This window comes from Melozone crissalis, unplaced genomic scaffold (genome assembly GCF_028551555.1).
Source record: "Melozone crissalis strain CALT ecotype California unplaced genomic scaffold, PUWL_Pcris_2 ptg000048l_1, whole genome shotgun sequence".
Classification (NCBI taxonomy): Eukaryota; Metazoa; Chordata; class Aves; order Passeriformes; family Passerellidae; genus Melozone; species Melozone crissalis.
Window position 1 is genome coordinate 482,588 of NW_026535826.1, and position 14,943 is coordinate 497,530.

A 14,943-nucleotide genomic window follows, 5' to 3' on the forward strand; every position below is an offset into this window, starting at 1 on the left:
TCGTCCCCTCCCGCCCCAAAAATTCCCTCCCCCTTTTTCCCCAAAAGTTCCCCCTAAAAATCGCTCGAGGATCAGCTCCGGAGATTTTGGGCTTTCACAGTTTCAGTGTCTCTGTCCCCAGGTCTGGCAGCAATTCTGGGATCTTCTCCCTTTCTCCCTTAGGTTTTTTTTTTTTTTTAATCCATTGATTTTCTTTGCTGAATTCAGGTTTTAGTTTTAGAAAAAAAAAAACTGAATTCAGGCTTTTTTAAAAAAGAAAAAAATCAACCCCAAAATATGGAAACGATCTGGGAATGTCATCACCAGACCTCATTTCCCTCCTTGATTAAAAATGATTGAATTCCCCCCAAAATCCCTCCCTTCCTTCCCAAAGGAGAACACCAGGAAATAGCCAAAAAAAAAAAAAAAGAAGAAAATAAGAAAAGGTAACAAAGGGTAAAAAAAAAAAAGGAGAATAAGAATCCGAATCAAAAGACCTACACGCATGCTACGCCTTAGAAATGCAGAGTTAACACTATTGGGGCCAGGGCTGGGCTGTGGGATGGGCTCTGGGGCGCAGCAGGATCCATCTGCATCCCCAATCCCAATCCCAATCCCAATCCCAGCCCCATCCTGGCCAGTCCTTCATGGAAGGGGCTTTGCCTCCGCTCCCCCTGCTCTGAGACCCCTCCCCAGCCCAAACCCCCACCCACCCCAGCATCCCTGTCCCCGGGCTCTGCCTCCCCCCTTCCATCCCAGCGGGATCTGCCGTCCCAGGGGATCCTGTGGGACCGTGGGCACGCAGGGAGCAGAGGAGCGGCTGCAGGGCACAGGGCCCGGCCTGGGGGGCTCTTCAGGGCACCTCCAAACCCCTCCCGTGCTCACAGCCCACTCGAGTTCCGATCTTCTTCCCAAAAAATCCCCCAGAGCTGCCCGGAGCGGGGCCAGCGGGGCTTAGTTCTTGTCCTCCTTCTTGTCATCGTCCTCTGAGGGGTACGAGTGCCATGTCAACCTCTCCTCGTAGAACGAGATCACCACCTGCGGGCACTTGATGTTGGCCTCCTTGGCCGGCACCAGGTCGGCCTCGTCAGAGTTCTTCCTGTGAGGGGAGAGGAGAGGAGAATGGAACTGTCCTGATATCCCACAGACCCCTAACCCTGACCCCTAACCCCTAACGCTGACCCTAAACCCTGACCCTAAACCCTGATCCTAACCCTGACCCTTGGCGGGCACCAGGTCGGCCTTGTCCGAGCTCTTCTCGGGATGCAAAAGGAGAGAGAAGTCAGGGAGGGGAGAAAGGAAGGAATGGGAAAAATCAGGGCCCAGAAGGGGAATGGAATTCCTGAGGGGCTCAGGATGACCCATGGACCCCTGACCCCAAACCCTGACCCCAACCCCTTCCCTGGGACCAGAGCCTGATGTCCCCTCCCGTGCAGATCCAGAAGGTCCCTCCCGATCCCTGCTTTCTCCAGGACCAACACTCCCACTCCTGCAGCTCCAAACCCTTCCCTGGCCACGCTCGGGACAGTCCCTGACCCCACACGCTCCCGATCCCACAGACGGAGGGTCCCCTGGAGCCCTCACCACTTCATCAGGAACATCAGCTCCCCGCTGGAGTCCGTGGCCCCGATGATGCGCTCCGGCTCGAAGCCCCGCGCGAAGCCGCGCGGTTTCTCCGACTGGGAAAGGGGGAAAAGGGAGAAAATTCCATTTGTGGATTCCCAGAGTGACATCCCCGGCTCTGGGATGGGCAGGGAGGGTCAGGCCGGGATTCCAGGGATGTGGGGATGGTCCCAGGGCTCCAGGAGAGCTGGGAATGCTCAGCTGGAGAAGGGCAGGACACAGGGAGAGCTGGAGAGGGGCTGCGATGAGGGATGGAGGGACAGGACACAGGGAACTGGTTAAACTGGGAACAGACTGGGAACCCAAACTGGGAACAGACCGGGAACCCAAACTGGGATCAGACTGGGAACCCAAACTGGGAACAGACCGGGAACCCAAACTGGGAACAGACCGGGAACCCAAACTGGGAACAGACCCAGGGAGAGCTGGAGAGGGACTGCGATGAGGGATGGAGGGACAGGACACTGGGAACTGGTTAAACTCGGAACAGACTGGGAACCCAAACTGGGAACAGACTGGGAACCCAAACTGGGAACAGACCCAGGGAGAGCTGGAGAGGGACTGGGATGAGGGATGGAGGGACAGGACACCAGGAACTGGTTAAACTGGGAACAGACTGGGAAACCAGACTGGGAAACCAGAATGGGAACCCAAACTGAGAAACCAGACTGGGAAACCAGACTGGGAATGCAAACTGGGAACCCAAACTGGGAACACACTGGGAACCCAAACTGGGAACACACTGGGAAACCAGACTGGGAAACCAGACTGGGAACAGACCCAGGGAGAGCTGGAGAGGGACTGGGATAAGGGATGGAGGGACAGGACACAGGGAACTGGTTAAACTGGGAACAGACTGGGAACCCAAACTGGGAACAGACTGGGAACAGACTGGGAAACCAGACTGGGAACCCAAGCTGGGATCAGACTGGAAAACCAAGCTGGGATCAGACTGGGAACCCAAACTGGGAACCCAAACTGGGGAACTCGCCAAGCCAAGCTCAGCCATCCCCTCCTTCCTCCTTCCCAACCATTCCTTGAAAACTCCCCTTGGAACGGCTTTTCCATGGATTTTCCTTGGACCCCTTCTGCCAGGACCCCGCTCCAGCCTCACCTCCTCCTTCTTCTTCTTTGGTTTGCTCTCCTCGCCCTTGTCCTCCGTGTCTGACTCGGCCTTGCGCTTGCTGCCCTCGGATTTCTCGCTCTCGTGCGCGGTTTTCTGCGACTGCAGGAACTCGGCGATCAGATCCGGGCAGTCCAGGTTCTCCTCGGGCTCCCACGTGTTGTCCTCGCTGCCAGCAAACACAAATCCCTCATTTTCCTGCTTTTCCCACATTTTCCCAGTTTTCCCAGCCCAGAAAACCCCGGCTGTGGCACCACTGGGGTGCGGGATTTGGGATGTTTGGGCTGATCCAGGTGGATCCAGTTCCCAAATCCCGACCTCCCCGTGGACATTCCCTGTGCTGGATCAGGGATTCTGTGGGATATTGATCCACCTCTTCATCCCACAGTTTTTCTCAGCTCCCACAGCTGCTCAGGGAATCAAAAATTCCCAAAAATCCATCCAGTGCTGGCTGGGAGAACTCTGGATTCAGAGCCTGGAGGAAAAGGAGGAAATTCCCTGCTCAGGAGAGAATTCCTTGGATCCCACACTGGGATTGAGGGGGGGAATCCCTCCAGGATCTGTTTCCAGGTGGGAATGGGATTTCCCACCCTAGTACAGAGATTTTAGAGGATTTTCTCTTCCTCCCTGTTTGGCATGGGAACACTGGGATTTAGCTTGGAAACACCGGGATTTTCCAAGATTTTCTCTGCCTAGGATGGGAAATCCTTAGGAACACCGGGATTTTCCCATCCAGGATTTCTCTCCCTGCCCTGGCTGAGTTCTTTGGGAACACTGGGATTTTCCACATTTCTTTTTCTCCCTGCTCTCCCTGGGATGAGAAATCCTTCGGAACAACACGACTTTCACGGGAACACTGGCATTTTCTTGGGAACACCAGCATTTCCCAGAACACTGGGATTTTCCCTGGGATGGGAAACCCTCGGGAAAACTGGGATTCCTATGAGCTCCAGGGGTTTATACAAACTCAAAATCCCAATTAATCCCAGGTCCCATTCCCAGATCCCGACCTCTCCGTGATTTGTTCTCCCTGGGATGGGAAATCCTTGGGAACAACACGATTTTTGTGGGAACACCGGCGATTTTTTTTGGGACCACCGGGGATTTTCCCCTTTTCCCATCACCCCCAGGCAGGAGGAGCCCCCAGCCCCATCCCAGCGTCGGACCCCTCGGGAATGACTCACTCGGAGAAGCCCTTCCACTTGAGCAGGTATTCCACCTTGCCCTTGACCACGCGCCGGTCCAGCACCTTCTCCACCACGTACTCCTCCTCCTCCTCCTCCAGCACCTCCTCCACCTTCTTCTTGTTCTGCTTCTTTCCCATTGTGCTGGCCAGCTTCTCCGCTTTCCCGGGCTGCTGCAGGGGGCAAAAACGGGGGAAAAACCCCGGGATTTGAGCTCACTGGGATGCTGGGAATGCGGGGATGTACAGTTTGGGACTGGGGTTCCTGCTGAGCAGGGAATTCCTGGATTCCACGCTGGGATTGAGGGGGAATCCTCCAGGAGCTGTTTCCAGGCTGGAATGGGATTTCCCACCCTGGCACACTGGGATTTCCTGGGATTTTCTCTCCCTGTGCTGCTGGAGCTCCTCGGGAACATTGGGATTTTGTCTGGGATAGGAAAGCCTTGGGAACACTGGGATTTTCCCTGGGAACACTGGGATTTTCATTGGGATTTTTCCACCCATGTTCCCCTCTTCTTGTCCTGCTGGAGCTCCTTGGGAACACTGGGATATTCCCTGGGAACACTGTGATTTTCATTGGGAACACTGGGATATTCCCTGGGAACACTGTGATTTTCATTGGGAACACTGGGATTTTCCCTGGGATAGGAAATCCTTGGGAACACTGGGATTTTCCCTGGGAACACTGGGATTTTCATTGGGAACACTGGAATTTTCCCTGGGATGGGAAATCCTTGGGAACACTGGGATTTTCATTGGGAACACTGGGATATTCCCACCCTGGCACACTGGGATTTTCCAGGATTTTCTCTCCCAGCCCCACTGGAGCTCCTTGGGAACACTGGGATATTCCCATCAAAAACGGGGGGAAAAAAAGCCGGGATCAGGGCAGGAATCCATGCGGGAATTCCCAGTGGATTTACGCCAGGATTTTGGCACAAAGATTTGGATTTCTGCCTTCCCCACTCTTCAATTTCAGCAATTCCATGATTTTTTTTTCCCCCTAAAAGCTGCTTTGTGGTTTGTTTTTTTTTTTTTCCCAGCCTTTCCCAAATTTTCCCAGCTCGTTCCTGAGCTCCCGGGGCTGCCCTTCGGCCCTTGGGAAAAGTGGGATTTCTGTGAACTCCAGGGGTTTACACCAACTCCAATTCCACCAGTTGTTAATCCCAATTAATCCCAGGTCCCATTCCCAGATCCCGACCTCCCCATGGTCACTCCCTTGCTGGACCATGGATGCTCTGGGATATTCATCCAGCCCTTCATCCCAGAGCTGTTCGGGGAATCCAAAATTCCTGAAATCCCACCCAGCGCCGGCTTGGAATATTCTAGATTCAGAGCTGGGAATATTCTGGATTCGGAGCCAGGAAACCCCTGGATTCCGAGCTGGAAAAACTCTGGATCCAGAGGTGGGAAAAGCCCTGATTCTGGACATTTTGGGGCATTTTTGGGATCTCTTTTTCCCACATTCCCAAGGGCTGCATTCCAAGCCCATTCCCGGCGGCAGGAGCAGCATTTCCCAGCTGAATTCCATGGATTCCAGGAGCCCTCCCCTCCCAATTTCCTGAGGAATTTGGGGATTATCCCTCCCTATTCCCTTCCCACATTTCCAGCCTTTGTCACAGCAAATCCCAGAATTATCCCGCCACAATCCCAATCATTATCCCCTCAGTTTTATGGGAACACACGAAGCTGCTCCCAAACCCATCCCTGGCATCATCCCCCCCATCCGCATTCCAGGGAGAATTCCCTTTTCCTCACCCCCAAAATCCCCTTTTCTATCACCCAAAATCCCCTTTTCCTCACCCCCAAAATCCCCTTTTCTATCACCCAAAATCCCCTTTTCCTCACCCCCAAAATCCCCTTTTCCTCACCCCCAAAATCCCCTTTTCCTCACCTCAAAATCCCCTTTTCCTCGCCCCCAAAATCCCCCTTTTTTCAGCCCCAAAATCCCCTTTTCTCCCACCCAAAACTCCCCCAGGGAACATTCCCGGGATAACCCCGGCTCCAAATCCGCTTTTTCCCGGGAAAACCTTTCCCAGCCCCTTCTCCGGACACACAGATACCCCAGAAACCTTTCCCAGCTCCCCAAAATCCCGCAGATTCACCCCAAAACAGCTCCTGCTCCGCTCGCAGCGCATTCCCGGCCCCAGGATTCCCGAATTCCCGTTCCGAGCCCGCATTCCCGGGATTTTTCCCGTTTCCCGCCAAAAGCTCTCGCTCCGTCCCGCTCCCCATCCGGACCCTGCCCCTCACAACACGGCGTTTTTAAAGCCCCGTGCCCCAAAATCACGCTTTTCCCCTCACAAATCCCAGGTCTTTCCCTCGAAAATTCAACTTTCCCCTCACAAATCCCCCTTTTCCTCCAAAAATCCCAGGTTTTCCCCTCACAAATGGCACTTTTCCCCCTCACAAATGGCACTTTTCCCCTCACAAATGGCACTTTTCCCCTCACAAATTCCAGGTTTTTCCCTCACAAATTCCCCCTTTTCCTCCACAAATCCCAGGTTTCTCCCTCACAAATGGCACTTCCCCCCTCACAAATGGCACTTTCCCCCTCACAAATTCCCCCTTCTCCTCTACAAATCCCAATTTTTTTCCCCTCACAAATTCCAGTTTTCCCCCCTGCCAAGGGCCACTTTTCCCCTCACTAATCCCACTTTTTTCCCCCTCACAATTCCCCATTTTCCTCCACAAATTTCACTTTTTCCCCCTCACAAATCGAAACCCATCGCTGACCCCTTCCCCATCACCCAGAATCCGTCCCTGCACTGATCCCCAAATCCCCCCTCAGTCTTCTCCCATCCCTTCTCCTGACCATCCCTGCACCCCAAAATCCCTCCCTACACTGACCCCAGCCCCAAAATCTGTCCCTATACCAACTCCAGCCCCAAATTCCGCCCTACACTGACTCCATCCCCAAATCCCCTCTCCATCACCCCCAAATCTCTTCTCACACTGACCCCAGCCCCAAATCCCCTCCTCATCACCCCAAAATCCATCCCTACACTGACTCCAGGCCCAAATCTCCTCTCCATCACCTCAAATCCATCCCTACACTGACCCCAGCCCCAAATCCCCTCTCCATCACCCCAAACCCATCCCTACAGACCCCAGCCCCAAATCCATCCCTACACTGACCCCCTCCCCAAGCCCCCTCACAGACCCCATCCCCTTTCCCCTCCCCAACCCCCCCTCACTCCCCTCCCCCCCCAGCCCCCCTTTCCCCCTCCCCTCCCCCACGGCCGCCCCGCCCCCCCTCACCCCCTCACCCCCGACCCCCCCACGCCGCCGGTGGCCGCCGCGCCCCCCCCGCGGCCGGTGCGGGTTCCCCGCTGACCTTGCACAGCCCCGCCGCCGGTGTCCGAGGGAAGGGGCGCGGGGGGCGCGCTCGGGGGTCGGGGGGGGGCCCGGGCCTGGCCGCGCTCCGTCCGCCGCCCTGAACAAAAGAGCCCGGCCAGCGCCGCTGCCCGCCGCACGCACCGCGCCTGCGCCGCGCCCGAGCGGGGCACGCCGGGAGCTGTAGTCCGCGCCGCCGCCGAGCCGCGCTGCGTTCCGTTGTGGGGCGCGGGGCATGATGGGAGGTGTAGTCCGAGGAGAGCGGCGGCGCTGCGTGCGCGCGAGGTGCGATGGGAGCTGCAGTCCGCCGCTCTCGCGGGACTTGATGGGAGGTGTAGTCCGGGATGGTCAGGCCTCTCCGTCCTGCTCGTTGTTTATTAAATAATTAAAGTCATTAACGGGGAGAAAGTCTTTGAGTTGAAGGCGTGACCCAAAAGCGCTTTGTCCCTCAGGTCAGAGCCCCGAGTGCCACCTCCACTGGGCCGTGCCCATCCCGTGCCAGTGCCCAGAGAAGGTCCCGTTTATGGGCTCCATAAATAATCTTATTTAGAGAATCTTAGAATCACTCAGGCTGGAAAAGCCCTCTGAGATCGCCAGGTCCAATCATTCCTCTGAGGATGGGGATTCCAGCGCTGCCCTGGACAGTTGTGCCAGTGCCGTATCCCCATTTCCACGGAGAAATTCCAGCTGGTGCCCAGCCTGAGGCCATTCCCTCTCCTCCTATCCTGTCCCCTGGAAGCAGAACCTGACCCCACGGCTGCCCCGCCTGTCAGAGACCTGTGAAGAGCCAGCAGGTCCCTCCCGTTCCCTCTTTTCTCCAGGATAAACATTCCCACATCCCTCAGCTGCTCCAGCCCCTCCTCGTGCCAGGGCGGGGGCGGCACCCGCCACCACAGGCCCGTCCTGACTACAACTCCCAGCATGCTCCGCACCGGAAGTTCCGGCACCGCCCGCACTATAAACTCGCGCGCTGCCGCCGCCGTTTAAAGGGGCCGCGGTCTGTGCGAGGTGAGGGGGCCCTGAGGGGAGGGCGCGGATTTGGGGGTCCCGGTGTCTCCTGGGGGGTCCCGGTATCCCCTCGGGGGTCCCGGTGTCCCCAAACCCCCGGGAGGAGGCGGCCGCGCTGGGCCGGGCCTCGCCCCCATTCCGCGGCCTCTCCCGGCGGGGCCGGCCCGGGGCTGGGTCCGGTTCTGGGCTCGGTTCCGATCCCGTCCGGAGAATTCCCAAATCCTCGGCAATTCCCCCCACGGCGCTTAACAGGAGGCGTGGGAAAGGAATAAATGGGCTTAATTCCCGTTTTCCGGCTTTTCCCCGGGGTTTTGGGGCTCGTTGCTGTCCCCGTTCCGCGGCCTGTCCCGGCCCGGGGCTCGGCTGGGGCCGGGCCCGGCTCCGGTCCCTGTCCCGGGGAATCTTCTCCTTCCCTGGAAAGGCGAAACAGCCCCGGGAATTCCCCCGCGGTGTTTTACAAGCGTGGGAAAGGAATAACCGGGATTCATTCCCGTTTTTCCGGCTTTTCCCGGGGTTTTGGGACATCCCCGGGAAGGGGCAATGGGGCGGGATGAGGAATCCTCTCCTTCCCTGCAAGGCAAAAGATCCTGGAAAAAAAATCCCGAGAAAACTAATTGCCAATGTTCTAGTGTGTGCAAGGAAAACAGGGAATAAGTGGGGTTTATGGGGATCCTCAGGGATTCACCCATTGCAGGGAAAATCGGGAATAGCTGGGGCTCATTCCCGTTTTTCTGGCTCCCGATGGGAATGAGGGTTCCTGCTGCTCCAGAGGGTTGGGAAAGGTTTTCAGGGCTGGATCAGGATGGAAGATAAGGAGCCCGCGATAACAATGGGCACTTTCCCTGGCAGGCATTTCCCTGGAAATGAGGAATTTCCCTGGAATTCTTTCCTTGAACCCCAATCCCGGGCAGGTGAGAGGCGGCAGATCCTTTGGAAAATCCCGAATCTGAGGGAAATAACCCCAAACTGGGAATCCCAGAGCACCTTAAACTGAGGCTTTCCCCCAGATTCCAGGGATTTCCATTCTTCCCAAAAACCTGCAGGATCCCGGAATTCCGGGGGATGCAGGATCCACGGAAAACCCACAGAAAGGATTTCTCTAAACCCCTTTTAATTCTTTTCCTTTCCCAGATGTTTCCCGCTGGGCTCTGGCTCTAGGATGTTGGAGAACCGAGAGGAAGTGAGGAGCACCCCTGGGTTATCCCCAAATCCCGAATTCTTGGGAATTCCATCTCTGTTAGATAATTAATTCCTGGGAGAGCATGGGGCTGAGTCCTGGGGCCAGTGGGAATTGGGAATGCCTGGGAAAACTGGGATGGGAGTGGGAATGTCTGGAAAAGCAGGGATGGGAATGTCTGGGAAAGCAGGGATGGGAAATGGGAATGTCTGGGAAAGCAGGGATGGGAATGTCTGGGAAAGCAGGGATGGGAAATGGGAATGTCTGGGAAAGCAGGGATGGGAATGTCTGGGAAAGCAGGGATGGGAAATGGGAATGTCTGGGAAAGCAGGGATGGGAATGTCTGGGAAAGCAGGGATGGGAAATGGGAATGTCTGGGAAAGCAGGGATGGGAATGTCTGGGAAAGCAGGGATGGGAAATGGGAATGTCTGGGAAGGCAGGGATGGGAAATGGGAATGTCTGGGAAAGCAGGGATGGGAAATGGGAATGTCTGGAGCCGTCTGTGCCATTCCTGGGAAGCTGGAAAAGCAGGACTGGGGTGGATCCCTGATCCCAGAGCCGCCAGTCCCATCCCAGGACAGCAGGAACAGGCAGACCCCTGTTCCCAATGCCATCCCAGGGAAGCAGGGCTGTGTGGATCCCTGATCCCGTTCCCGGTTCCCCGCAGGAGCTGACCACGGTGCGCGTGCAGGATCCGCGCGTGCAGAACGAGGGCTCCTGGAACTCCTACGTGGATTACAAGATCTTCCTGCACGTGAGCTGGGATTGGGGAGAGCCCCGGGACGGGCTCGGGGGTGGGATTGTCCCCAGGGGAATGGAGGGGATGGGGATGCTCGGGATCCTGTCCTGGGTTGGCTCCCGGATCCGGCATCCAGGGGATCCTGCAGGGACTGAGATCCCGGCCCTCGATCCCATGGATGATTCCCATCCTGGCTCCTCTGTCCAGGCCAGATCCAGCCCCTCGATCCCCTGATAATTCCCATGGATGATTCCCATCCTGGCTCCCTCGGTGGCTGAGATCCAGCCCCTCGATCCCCTGATAATTCCCATGGATGATTCCCATCCTGGCTCCTCTGTCCAGGCCAGATCCAGCCCCTCAATCCCCTGATAATTCCCATGGATGATTCCCATCCTGGCTCCCTCGGTGGCTGAGATCCAGCCCCTTGATCCCATGGGTAATTCCCATGGATGATTCCCATCCTGGCTCCCTCGGTGGCTGAGATCCAGCCCCTTGATCCCATGGGTAATTCCCATGGATGATTCCCATCCTGGCTCCCTCGGTGGCTGAGATCCAGCCCCTTGATCCCATGGGTAATTCCCATGGATGATTCCCATCCTGGCTCCCTCGGTGGCTGAGATCCAGCCCCTTGATCCCATGGGTAATTCCCATGGATGATTCCCATCCTGGCTCCCTCGGTGGCTGAGATCCAGCCCCTTGATCCCATGGGTAATTCCCATGGATGATTCCCATCCTGGCTCCCTCGGTGGCTGAGATCCAGCCCCTTGATCCCATGGGTAGTTCCCAGGGATCAATCCCGGGCATCATCCCCATCCTGCTTCCCTCAGCCCTCGATTCCCAGGGATCCCACCCAGGGTCTCTCCCAGGGACCATTCCCAGGGATTCCTCCCAGGGTCACTCCTGGGGATCCCTCCTGGGGATCATTCCCAGGGGTCTCTCAATGGGATCTCTCAATGGGATCTCTCCCAGGGATTCCTCAGGGACCATTCCCAGTGATCCTTCAGGGATCCCTCCCGGGGATCTCTCCCAGCCAGGGGTGATTCCCAGGGATCCCTGAGGGTCTCTCCCAGAGATCTCTCCCAGGGACCCTTCCTGGGGATCATTCCCAGTGATCCTGAGGGATCTCTCCCGTCCCATCGCTCCCAGACCAACAGCAGGGCCTTCACCGCCAAGACCTCGTGCGTGCGGCGCCGCTACCGCGAGTTCGTGTGGCTGCGGCGGCAGCTCCAGCGCAACGCCGGCCTGGTGTAAGGGCTCTGGGGTCCCACCTGGACCGGGGGCTCTGGGGTCCCACCTGGACCGGGGGGTCTGGGGTCCCACCTGAACTGAGGGGGGGTCTGGGGTCCCACCTGAACTGAGGGGTCTGGGGTCCCACCTGAACTGGGGGGGGCTCTGGGGTCCCACCTGGACTGGGGGGGGGGTCTGGGGTCCCACCTGAACTGGGGGGGCTCTGGGGTCCCACCTGGACCGGGGGCTCTGGGGTCCCACCTGAACTGGGGGGGGGGTCTGGGGTCCCACCTGAACTGGGGGGGCTCTGGGGTCCCACCTGGACCGGGGGCTCTGGGGTCCCACCTGAACTGGGGGGGGGTCTGGGGTCCCACCTGGACCGGGGGCTCTGGGGTCCCACCTGGACCGGGGGGTCTGGGGTCCCACCTGAACTGGGGGGGGGTCTGGGGTCCCACCTGAACTGAGGGGTCTGGGCTCCCACCTGAACTGGGGGGTCTGGGGTCCCACCCTGAACTGAGGGGTCTGGGGTCCCACCTGAACTGGGGGCTCTGGGGTTCCACCCTGAACTGGGGGGGGTCTGGGGTCCCACCCTGAACCGAGGGGGTCTGGGGTCCCACCTGAACTGGGGGGGGTCTGGGGTCCCACCTGGACCGGGGGGTCTGGGGTCCCACCCTGAACTGGGGGCTCTGGGGTCCCACCCTGAACTGGGGGGGGGGTCTGGGGTCCCCACGGGGCCCACCCCAGAGCTTCACCCCGATTTTCCAGGCCGGTGCCGGAGCTGCCGGGGAAATCGGCGTTTTTCGTGGGCAGCACGGATGAGTTCATCGAGAGGCGCCGGCAGGGGCTGCAGCACTTCCTGGAGAGGTGGGCGTGGTTGGGGTATTTGGGGCTGTTTGGGGTTGTTTGGGATATTTGGGATTTGTGGTTTGGGATATTTGGGATTTGTGGTTTGGGATTTGGGATGGTTTGAGCTTTGGGATGTTTGGGATTTGGAGTTTGGGATGGTTTGGGGTTTGGGGGATTTGTGGTTTGGGATTTGGGATGGTTTGAGCTTTGGGATGTTTGGGATTTGGGGGTGGAGATATTTGGGATTTGGGGTTTGGGGTTGTTTGGGATTTGGGATATTTGGGGTTCAGGGGATGGGATTTGGGGCTCGGGATTTGGGGAGGGTGCAGTGCCCCGGGGTGGCCAGGAGGTGGCAGCAGGGAGGGCCGGGCCGCCCTGGTGACCGTCCCCGCTGTCCCTGGTGTCCCTCTGGTGTCCCTGCTGTCCCTCCTGTGCCATTGCTGTCCCTGGTGTCCCTCTGGTGTCCCTGCTGTCCCTCCTGCGCCACTGCTGTCCCTGGTGTCCCTCTGGTGTCCCTGCTGTCCCTCCTGTGCCACTGCTGTCCCTGGTGTCCCTGCTGTCCTTGCTGTCTGTGTGCCCAGGGTGGCAGGTGACAAGGTGCCAGCAGGGGTGACCTGTCCCTGCGGGGTGGCAGGTGCCAGCAGGTGCCAGCAGGTGCCAGCAGGTGCCAGCAGGTGCAGAGGTGACCTGTCCCCGTCGTGTCCCCGTGTCCCCAGGGTGGTGCAGAGCGCGGTGCTGCTGTCCGACAGCCGCCTGCACCTGTTCCTGCAGAGCCAGCTGCCCGTGCCCGCCATCGAGGCCTGCGTGCAGGGCCGGGGTCCCCACTCGGTCACCGAGGCCATCCTGCACTACGCCATGGCCGGGCCCGCCTGGGGACAGCGCGGGGACAGCGACGGCGCGGGGCTGGGCCCGGCCAGGTGAGGGCAGGGAGCGGGCGGGTGAGGGCAGGGAGCGGGCGGGTGAGGGCAGGGAGCGGGCGGGTGAGGGCAGGGACAGCCAGGTGAGGGCAGGGACAGCCAGGTGAGGGGAGGGAGCGGGCGGGTGAGGGCAGGGACCGGGCGGGTGAGGGCAGGGACAGCCAGGTGAGGGCAGGGACAGCCAGGTGAGGGGAGGGACAGCCAGGTGAGGGCAGGGACAGCCAGGTGAGGGCAGGGAGCGGGCGGGTGAGGGCAGGGACAGCCAGGTGAGGGCAGGGACAGCCAGGTGAGGGCAGGGACCGGGCGGGTGAGGGCAGGGACAGCCAGGTGAGGGGAGGGACAGCCAGGTGAGGGCAGGGACAGCCAGGTGAGGGCAGGGACCGGGCGGGTGAGGGCAGGGACAGCCAGGTGAGGGCAGGGACAGCCAGGTGAGGGGAGGGACAGCCAGGTGAGGGCAGGGACAGCCAGGTGAGGGCAGGGACCTGCTCCCGGCTGGGACTGTGGTGGGAAATGGGCGCGGGACAGGGGGAGCAGCCCGGGACAGCCCCAGCTCCTCCCTGTGGATCCCGGGGCACAGGAGCCCAGGCAGGAGAGCTGGAGTGTCCCTGGGCTGGGGACATCTCCCTTTTCCAGCTGGGATGGAGCTGTGTCCAAAAAATCCTGACATTCCCTGGGTCATTCCCTTTCCCTGCTCTGTTTCCCAGCTGTGCCAGCCTGGGCAGTGCCCGGGGCTGCCTGGAGAGCTTCCCCTACTGGGGTGACCTTGGCACGGACGAGACGCGGCCGGAGAGCCCCGAGCGTCCGGCCGGACACCCAGTGACCCCTCTGGACAGCCCCGAGCGTCCGGCCGGACACCCAGTGACCCCTCTGGACAGGCCAGAGCACCGAGTGACCCCTCTGGACAGCCCAGAGTGTCCAGCTGGACATGGAGTGACCTCTAAGGAGAGCCTGGGATTCCCGAAATTCCCAACTGGACACTGAGTGACCCCTCAGGACACCCCCAGGCCCCGCAGCCCTCGCTGGGAGAGGGATCAACACGGAGCCACTGGGATGGCGCACTGGGAGCACTGGGAGCACTGGGAGCACTGGGAATGCGGCCCCAGCCACGGCCGAGCTCTTCCCCAGCACATTCCTGATATTCCTGATATTCCCAGCAGGGTTTTCCTCACTCTGCTCCTGCTCAGATCCCTCTGGAATCCCCAAACTCGGTTCAAATGCCTCTGGAATCCCTAAACTGGGCCCAAATCCCTCTGGAATTCCTAATCTGGGGTCAAATCCCCAAACTGGGCCCAAATCCCTCTGGAATTCCCAAACTGGGACAATCAGAGCCGAGCTTCCCGCCGGGAAAAGGGAGCAATGGAGTTTGGGGCTGGAATTTGTGTCCCCTTCCCTCTGGGGCTGCTCCAGGGATTTTTGGGGAAGCAGGAGCAGCTCGGGTGGCTTCGGTGTCTCCCCCTCCCTCAGCACTTGGTGCGGGCAGGAAATAAAAATTAAATAAAAATAAAAATAAATGAATAAAACCCAAAACGGAAGTGGAGGAGGTTTTCTGGGTTCTGCCGGGCTCGGGGGTGGGAGAAGCGTCGGGAATTTCGGGATTTGGGAATTCGGGAATTGCTCACCCCAGGGGCGAATTTTGGGGAGGTTCTGGCTCCAGGGAAGGGCCGGGAATGTTGGGAATCCCTTGGGGGCAGCGGGAGTGGCTGTGATTGGTCGGTCCCCTCATTAATATTCACAACATTCATTAATATTCATGAGCACAATGCTGCCATGGCATGGCTGTGGCC

General features: G+C 58.9%; 2 protein-coding genes across 2 annotated transcripts; one reads left to right on the forward strand and one right to left on the reverse strand.

Annotated features, from left to right (window-relative positions):
- Positions 1–735: 735 nt before the first annotated feature.
- On the reverse strand, positions 736–7,315 carry CBX1 (chromobox 1). Its single transcript, XM_054286497.1, has 5 exons — positions 7,246–7,315; positions 3,910–4,082; positions 2,717–2,894; positions 1,564–1,658; positions 736–1,078 (listed from the first exon to the last, which is right to left on the reverse strand). Exons 2-5 carry the CDS (start codon positions 4,047–4,049, stop codon positions 934–936), a joined length of 558 nt encoding a protein of 185 aa, XP_054142472.1. The 5' UTR covers positions 4,050–4,082; positions 7,246–7,315; the 3' UTR covers positions 736–933.
- A 1,581-nt stretch (positions 7,316–8,896) lies between these two features.
- SNX11 (sorting nexin 11) lies at positions 8,897–14,206 on the forward strand. Its single transcript, XM_054286496.1, has 7 exons — positions 8,897–9,163; positions 9,384–9,432; positions 10,098–10,184; positions 11,316–11,416; positions 12,162–12,260; positions 12,959–13,159; positions 13,864–14,206. The coding sequence occupies exons 2-7, from the start codon at positions 9,412–9,414 to the stop codon at positions 14,138–14,140; spliced, it is 786 nt and encodes a 261-aa protein (XP_054142471.1). The 5' UTR covers positions 8,897–9,163; positions 9,384–9,411; the 3' UTR covers positions 14,141–14,206.
- The last annotated feature ends 737 nt before the right edge of the window (positions 14,207–14,943 follow it).